The sequence below is a fragment of the Sinocyclocheilus rhinocerous genome, unplaced genomic scaffold, assembly GCF_001515625.1.
Source record: "Sinocyclocheilus rhinocerous isolate Xijiao unplaced genomic scaffold, SAMN03320098_v1.1 scaffold184, whole genome shotgun sequence".
In the NCBI taxonomy this organism is placed as follows: domain Eukaryota; kingdom Metazoa; phylum Chordata; class Actinopteri; order Cypriniformes; family Cyprinidae; genus Sinocyclocheilus; species Sinocyclocheilus rhinocerous.
In genome coordinates, this window is record NW_015659717.1 from 258,734 (window position 1) to 268,121 (window position 9,388).

The 9,388-nt window shown below is 35.9% G+C and overlaps 1 protein-coding gene across 2 annotated transcripts in view; it reads left to right on the forward strand.

Moving 5' to 3' along the window:
- Positions 1-9,388, forward strand: part of LOC107724195 (zinc finger protein 704-like) — a 67,935-nt gene continuing 58,547 nt past the window's right edge. Inside the window, exons 1-2 of one of the 2 annotated variants that reach the window (XM_016533020.1) lie at positions 1-417; positions 2,513-2,733. In XM_016533020.1, coding sequence (XP_016388506.1) covers positions 226-417; positions 2,513-2,733 — 413 coding nt within the window. In that variant the 5' untranslated portion in view covers positions 1-225. The remainder of the gene's footprint in view (positions 418-2,512; positions 2,734-9,388) is intronic. The other variant, XM_016533021.1, reaches the window with a different exon arrangement.

The following is a 9,388-nucleotide window of genomic DNA, read 5'->3' on the forward strand; positions in this document are numbered from 1 at the left end:
ACGCGCAGGATAGAGTGGGCGTGGCTACAGGGTCGGCGAGAGAGAAAAGCAAAACAATCATTTTTATCCCCTTTTACCGGCTGCTTTTAGGGTCCGTAGTGAAATACACTCTCGGCAGGGAGTCGAAGTCCACACAATACTGTTAAATGCATCTTATCCCGCTCAGCACTAAAATCGACCGAAAGCTGGTGGTTTTGCTTTAGTTACATTTGATCCAGGTTGAGAATGACTTCCAAGCGGCTCCTCGATCAGCCTCGAGCCGGCGACAGCACGCATGAGGGGGGCGAGCCTGTCACTGGAAAAGCGTTTAAAACAAACGCTCTGCATGAAGGTGCTTTAAGGAACTTTGGCAAGGAAATCTCTCCAAATGGACATTATTATACCGCAACGAGAGAGAGGCACTACATTCATAAGAAAGTAAGTGATGCATGCTCATTTAAGTTTTGCATATGCTCACCTTTTGGGTTTTTGACAGTTCGCTGCGTTTATAAACATGTCAAATCAACAGTTACGGTGCAGCTGTACGATGGCAGCTCTGCTTTTCGATGAAAACTCAAGTTTGCATGGAGAAATTGTTTGTGGAGTGAATGCAGTCTCATTTAATCGTTGCAGTTATACTGTTGTCTGCGTTAATGTAGCGAGGCGGTAACTGTCTTGCACGTAGTAAGATGGCGACTTAACTTGCATGTTCAAAGTTTAAACGAAAACAAAACACACCCCTCCCCCACAGAGTCTCTAACGCGAGCTGAAGCCGGTGGAAAGGTTTGTTTTCACAGGAACACCGTTTAGTTTTTCCTCTCAGCGGCGAGTGATGGCTTTCGATGATATTTACTGATTAAAAACGAGTGTTTCCATGTGTAACTTACGTTGTGGTTTGGAAAAAAGTTATATTATTAGGTTAACAGTTGGTTTATGCATCGTATATGGATGAAGTAACCATATGCGTCGTTCATTTCTTTCAAAAACACGAGCGTTCACTTTAGAAGTGCGTTTAATTTGGCTGGCTGTGTAGCGTGCAGGAGTGCGTGACACGCCCCCTCTTCCATGATGACGCGTCGCAGAATAAAGTATCTGGTCTGATGTGAACGTGCACTTGACCGATACGAGCTGTGCAGTGAACTCAACGCAACACTGCCTGTAATGCAGCTCATGCATGATTGCAGTGTTTTGGGGGCGTGAGTGCATTTTATTGAATCCCATTTAAGCTATCAGGAAGTATAACATATGTGATTTTTTAGGATTGCTGGTATTTTTCTTTATTAAAAGTGCTTGGTATTAGAGGTATACAGTTCAATTGAGTAATAACTCATTATTTAATATGGCACATCAGGAATGGGGAGACTACTGGTAGACAGTTATATTACCAACTGATAGGATGCTTCATTAATTGAAAAATAAATGTCAAATTTAATCTTCGCCCCTAGTTTTTGGATAAAGAGCAATCAGTATTGAAGTTTTGTTGCTTTTAGTCCATGTCTGTTAGCTTTGAGCATAAATAATTTTTTGCATACAACAGTGGCTTAACAGAAAATGGGAATAGTGATATATTAAATTAATCACGATTCATTTTGTGATTCCAACGGTCTCAAAATCTGCATGTCTGTCAAGAAAAAAACAACATTTATTGAGGAGTGAAATATGATTTCAGTTTACATATATATTGTATGCATTTCAATTTAGATCAGAGCTAGATTATTATGATATATTACTAATAATTTATTAATTTAAATGGTTTTGAGTCATCTTGCGGCCCCCTTGAAAGTTTGCTGAGACTTCCTGCCATAGATCATCCCTGTTTTCACTTTGATTTTAGTTCAGTTTTTAGTAATTTTGTTGTGTGTTTTTGTCTTTTTTATACGTTTTTTTAATGTCTATATAGTTTTTATAAATTTTTATTTATAAGTTTTAGTTTATTTAGTTTTAGTTATTTTATTTAAGTTAAACTAAACAAATATGAGAAATAGTTCCTTGGCAACTAGCAGAAATAAATTAATAAGTTATAAAAGAAATAATTTCGTTTTTTTTCACGTTTATTTTGTCAAGTAACAGAAATGTTTTTTTTATGGCTTTAGTTTGACTTAACTACAATAACCCTAGCTTAAGATCCACTATCTTAAGTGCATTTAAAATGCACAGTCTTTCCTTTCCATGAAAATGGATCAAAATTATTGATGACTCATCTTGGACTATCCAAAGTTTTAAATGTTCTCCAGAAAGAGAATGTCCCTAGTACCACCTCTTACTGACTAGCAGTAGCAAATCATGATTCACATTTGGCTTTTTTAAGAGGGGGCAGGCCCTTCAACATGTCCTGTTTCAACTTTCTGTTTTAAGAGGTCAACATGGAGAGAATATTATGCTTGTCAAACATAGTCTTTAACATCCTAAACACCCATCATAAATAATATAACCAAAATAATATTACTATGCTATTGCTAACAATTACTAACAGAATTGAATTGGTTCATTTCCTTTGGACACATGTCGTAACTGGTAAACCTTTTGTTCTCAGTTTGCATGTGGCAGAGAGGAGGATGAACAGAGCTCAGGTAGGGTCCTTAAACATGGCTGCCCTGCTCATCGCCTCATCCTGAATGGCATCAGGCTACAAGACCAAACCCACATGGAGGCTTGGAGCCCAGTGAGAGGGCCTGGGGAGCCAGGATGTCGCCTGCCATCTCCAGAGACACCGCATCCGCACACGTCCTCCATCATCCCCGTCCCACATGACAGGTCAGTCCTGATAGTTGTCTCTGAACTCATCCCATCACTACAGAGGGAACTGTGTACTCTGACACCGATTGGGTGATATAGTAATTATATTCATGCATGTATAGCATTAAGTGTGTGTTGTATGCAAATACACTACTAGTCAAAAGTTTGGGCACTTTTACTAAGTTTGTTTTTCATGAACTTTTAAACAGTTTAATCTATAATTTGTTTTTTCTTAAACTCATTCCCAGATTGTACCTTGTGAAGTTAGTAAATAACTTTACATTTTTTGGTCACGTTCAAAATTTGTATTTGTGTTTTTTAGTAGTTTTCTATTATTTCAAAAAGTGGACAGTTGCAGCAGTTGGATTCTGGAAGTAAAAACTCGCTTCATCTTCTCCATAGTGAAACTGATTTTTAGCAATAACTCATATGAGACAGACCTACTGTGAGTTCCACAGTTGTTAATTGATGGTATATGCTTTTTGTTGAAGCCATTCATTTGCATTATTTGTGTTTAACAGCTGAATTTGTGGTGGAAAACTACATTACCCATGATGCTGGACAGAAATTCCACCAATCAGAGAGTCTTGATGAGCAGAAGCTCTGCAGGGAAAAACTATGCTGTCAATACACTTAAATATTAGTATACTGTATATATAAGCACATTTTGCAATAAACTTAAAATATATTTTCTATAGGTATAATCAACAACCTTTAAATGAATAGTTTTATATTTGTCCATCATTCTTAAATTGATTATGTTATTTGCAATGCTTCATGGGATTGTAGTTCTTTCCCTCACTAAGCCGTTAAGTACAGTCTTGTACCTTTGTCTTTTTATTTGATTTTCAATTGCATTTTTGTTTCAGATGAAAGTTTGAAATGTTGTGTTTTACCTTTAGTTTATGGTAACACTTTAACGAAGACTGAAAAAGTGGGCAGGCACTAATGCATTAATGAGTAGGTGTGTCCAAACTTTTGAATGGCAGTAAAGATTGTTATAGTTATTCACATGCTGTAGAGTAAGTTAAGCTGTGTTGCATTCATGCAAACCAGGCCTGAGGGAAACATTAAAGACATGAGTCATAGATCTCACTTGTACTCCTATTGATTTGATTGTCAAGTTACTTTCTAGGTTTAATGGCTCAGTCTGTTTAAAAGTGGAATGAAGTGTTGCTTGATCAGACATGTTTTAATCTGTTGGTTAAACTGTCATTCCACTCGCTTGCATTCAATTGCGTACAAGCCTTTATATGGGGAACTTCATTAACTTAAGTTCTCAAATCATTCTTAAGACAAACGTTACATTGAGTGTCTTGTAGCCAGTGGCTTTTTCACTGCTAACATGACCCTCAGCATACCAGAGGCTGATAGTAGTGTAATGAATGGCACAGGATGGCGTGGAGGAGACAGACGGGCCATGTGGTCAGTGTTTATGCAACCTTCATTTTTGGCGTGTTTATGAGGAATGTCTGATCAAATGTAGCATTCTGTCTCCGTTTCTGTCATTTTCACTGTTTATCTGCCGTTTTCTTTTCCGTTTTTTGTCTTTCATACTCTCATTCCCATCATTTTTTTCTTTCTTAAAGGGTCATGAAACTCCAGACTACTTTTTCTGAGATTTTAGCAGAGGTGTTTGTGTTGCACATCATAGAAGACAATGTTAGCATCCGATAATTTTAACTGTTTGAGAAAACTGGTTAATTTTAGGCTTTTTTTGCGCTATTTTCATCTTCCGGGTTTAAAATCTACATCGTGTTGATTCCACAATTAGAGATGCACCGAATGCCATTTTCTTGGCCGATTTCGTTTTTTTTTTTCGTTAATGTGATCTGCCAATACCGATTTTTGCCGATTCCGATTTTCTTTCTAAGAACTATAATTGACAGCATATACAAACAAAAATCTACTTTTCTTCAACGCAAAGTTTTATTTTCATAAAAAAACACAAGTAAAAAGTCAGTAATAAAATAAAAACAAATAAAAAAACGACAAACAACAGCACAAATAAATGCAATAGAATAAAGAGAGCTATGAAACTACGTTTTTCAGGTTATGTAAGTTTTTATTCAAGTAAGAAATACTACAGAAATTAATCAAATGTAAAATAACACATGCAGTGTTATTTTACATTTGATTACTTTAATTTCTGTAGTATTCATTGTAAAAATTAAATACAGATTAATGCTTACCATTAAAGTTATAAAACGTATTCAGTCAAGAGCAGAAAATGATTTTCTTTGTCTTTTGTTCTTTGATGAACATGACACAGCAGCATAAATATTGGACTGCGGTCCCTTTAAGAGTTTATCCACGGACCCAATATACTGTTACACAACATGCGTTCTCTTTCTCAACTATTTAACGTTACAAAACTGACTGTTTAACTGGATACTCGCCAAGACGGGCATTTTGACATAATTTTGTATGTATTTGAACGTTTTAGCGCAGTTAGCCACTCATTGTGGTATTTGTGGCTCACAAGCTGTTTAAGACTGAGCGCGGCTTGTGCACTCCACTAATAATGGATCGGAGGAAGGAAAGCATTTGTTTTTGCTTTGTAATAAGAGTTCGGCACAAACGCGATTCATTCACTTAGCGAGTGTAACCGTTTTTACAGCTCTGTGACACAAGCCGTCAAAAGGCTTATATAAACGCAGCAGAATAAGTCTAAAAAGTTCTTAGAGCTGCAACAGCGCGTTCATATATATGTTTTCGATGCAGAGTGCAAATGGCTGTGCTTTATTTGTGTTTTTAACTCGATGGGAGCGAAATGAAACTGTCTGAACGCTAAGCTGTGTGTTTGTTGTCTGTCTCTCCTCTTCCCCCTCCGCTACGCTGCGCACCACGCCCACTTTGTTTAGCCTTTTTTAAAACTGTAGTGAGAACTAACCAGTGCTGAAACAGGGGGTTTCATGACCCTTTAAATCAAATTCATCACAAATACATCTAATAACACTGTCATCATTTACTCATCCTCATGTGAGTAAAAACCTAGAGAGTCAAGCAAACGATTCAAAATTTTGTGTTCAAAAGAAAGTCAAACAGGATTTTTGGGTGAACTATGCCGTTCAAGGACACATTACCAATCCAGACCAGGTTGATTATTAAAGGGGACTGAAGTATGGGGCCGAAAGGTGTTTAAGAGACATGTAATCTGTTTTTGTATGTGCACAAACCATCATCAGCATTGATAAATAGGTCAGTTTTGTATTTATGTAGGTGCGTGGGATGCTTTTCAGAGTGGGAATTGACAATGTATTTGTGTGTGTTTAACTAAATATGCTGATATAGCAAGTTCAGTCAAATTACTTTGACTTTATATTTAGAATAAGGCTTTTATAATGCTCACTGAATTTATGACTTGGCACTCAGTACATGTTCATATAACAGTTTCCTGAACACTCCCCCTGTTTGCCATTGGTTACCTAAACAGATAGCCCCGCCCCAAACGTACGCTATTGGTTGAGCTGTTGCTGTGTCAGACTGGTCAAGCTAGTTAAACAAACAGAGCAATGTTTTGCTCTGTTTGACCACAAACCCTGCATATTAAACTAGAATAGAAGTACATTAAAATAAAAAAAGGATACTTGTTAGCTTTAATTTAGAGTTTTTATTTTAAAAAATTAGTTTAAAGGGATTTATTGTGCCACTTATTATTCTGTCAATAGAAAGTATTGCAGCAATAACTGTGAAGCTACAGTTGTGGCTTTGTGTTTCTACATCATCAATGTGGCCTAGATTTTAAATGATACCTGGATCTCATACTCCCTTAGGGTTTGTAAATTTATGTAAAACTCTCAGATACGCAGGCAAATGGCTTGTCCCTTCACTGCAGTGTTACAGTGAGAAAAGCTGATGTTTGTCAGATAAATTCAACACAAGCTCTACCTGTCGTATTTTATGACCACTCCATAACTCTTTTATTCACCTGCGGCGCTCTTTTTCCTGCTATACATCTGTCACATTGCCATCTTTTATGCGTGTTTATATGTGCTTGGCAAGTATCTCAAGGTTTTGTGGTCCAAAGAAGAAATTACTGTACATAACAGTACAATTATTTTATATTATATAATATATAATATTAATATGAAATGTTCAGTTCATTGTCTACAATGGTTTTAATTTAGCAAACAACAAAGAAAAATAATTAAGAACAAAAAGAGGTAAAAAGTGCCACTTATCTATCAATATCATGCAATAATAAGAATAATAACAAAGACTTTTGCTTGTAAAATTATACAAAACACTACAGCAAAGCAGAATCATTAATGAAATATAATATATTGGTTTTGGAGCCAGTTCTTTCGTTTTATGTATGAGGAACTTGCCCATTAATGTAATTAACTGCTTTTTTTGGCCATTGAAATGAATCTCTATTAGTTACACCCAGTTGTAAATTGTTATAGGCTCTGTTGTATTGTACACAGAGTGCAGTCACTATGCATTGTACTCATGCTAAGTTATTTTTTTAGAGTGCAGGAACTGCAACACCTTTTTGCAAATGTGATGCCATTCAGACTAGTACTTGAAGAATTAGACGCAGTTGACATTTAGTCCTGCCTTTAGATTCTTGGTCAGACATGCAAGATTGCATTTGAAATGAGTGGGAGAAATTATGCCTGATGAACATTACATGACCGTATGTGGTGCACTAAGAAAATCCTTCAATAATTTAGTGTGTTTGCACTTACATGTGTTCAGGAGGTAAGGACTGGTGACCATACACTTCTTGAGTAGCTCTGCACACATTAGTCTTTCATTGACATGTCCAGGCTTGCCTGACAAATCAGTAAAAAGTCACTGCTTTACACTGTGACTGATAGCTCACTGGCAGCAAGTCTATGCTTGAATCTATTCTCTTATCAGCATTCATCTAAAGTAAACTCAACTGAGAGACAAAAGCCAAGGTGGAAGGTAGAAAGTCCAGCAGATTGAAGCCCTCGCTTTTTGAGTTTGTCTTGTATCTGCTTGTGCAAGCCTTTGAAATAATCTTCAATAAAAAGGTGAAGTCAGCAAAATTGAGGTTTCATCTGAACAAGTCCAGTCATGTGGTCATCTTGATCTTACGGCATTCAGAAAGAACAATGCTTCATAACCTTCTTTTACGTCCGTTATTGCATAATCCCTTTATAGCAGAAGAAACTCACAATTTGCATACTCTCTGTCCTCGATCAGTCTTGAGTTTGTTGAAAATAATGTGATGCTGCTATACTTTTTCTTGTGGGTTTTAAGGTATGAATCATTATAGTCTTCAATCTGTATATGGAAGGAATTCATAGAAAAGGGGCTGCAAAACGATTAATAGCGATTAATCACATTCAAAATAAAAGTGTGTGTTTACATACTATATGTGTGTGTATGTGTATATTTATTATGTATATATAAATACACACAGATATATGTATATATTTTAAGAAATATATTTATACGTGTATATAATTTATATAAATATTAATATTTTATATATAAATCTAACATATTTTCCTTAATATATACATGTATGTGTGTGTGTATTTATATATACATAATAAATATACACAGTACACAAACACATATAGTATGTAAACAGACTTTTATTCTGTATCCGATTAATGGCGATTAATCGTTTGCAGCCCTAAAATGTTGAAGGATGCCACAGTACTGTATCTTATCAGACATTTTTTCCTTGACTAATTATTGGATTGGACAAAATTATACAAAATTGGATGCTAAATGAACTACATTTCTATTTCTGAGGTGATAGGCTGGATGCATCTGACAATACATATGAATATTGTTTCACATGCTATTTTTATATACTACCCTTCAAAAGTAAAAGTCAGTAAGATTTCTTTTAAAGAAATTTATACTTTTATTCATCAAAGATGCGTTAAATTGATCAAAAGTGACAATAGATTTGTAATGTTACAAAAAAAATTCTATTTCAAATAAATGTAGTTCTTTTAAACTTCCAATTCATCAAAGAATGCTGAACAAAAACAAATTTTATTCTTTTTCGCATTGTGTCAAGTATACTTGGACTGAAGACAGAGCGCAATTGAGAGTTGTGTTTTTATGTGAATTATGATTATTTCTTTCTTTATAAATAATCACACTAATAGCCACGTTAAACTGACTTGCGGTGTGTTTACAGAAGAGGTTACAGCATCTGTAGTTCCAGCTGACTGACTTTGTCAAACTCTCAGTGGGTCATAACCTCTGCTCTCAGAATCTGTGGGGTCAAAGGCCCCCTCATATAAGAGCCACAGGAATGACTCATGTGTTCACGTCATCCAGCATGTAGCTCACGTCTGGCCAGCCAGCAAGCTATTAATCTGAAGGGTGAGTGGGAGGCATTCCTTCGTCTAGTGCTGGGCGGTATGACCAAAAATTTATATCAAGGTATTTTTCAAAATTATACCGGTTTCACGGTACATGACGGTATTTTTTTTTTCATGCATGACCGGGTGTTAACCATATTTTCTACTGATTGAGAAAGGAAATACTGCAGTATATTGACTTAGAATGCCCTATTTTACTGTCACGATGAGTGAATATTGTCAAAAAATACCACACTAAATAGTGACTAAACACGACCCCTTTTAATACATGTTAACCAGGAGTCACTCATTTATAATCGCGGCATCGTCTGATAAAATCAACATGCATCTAACACTAAAGAGCGGCTATG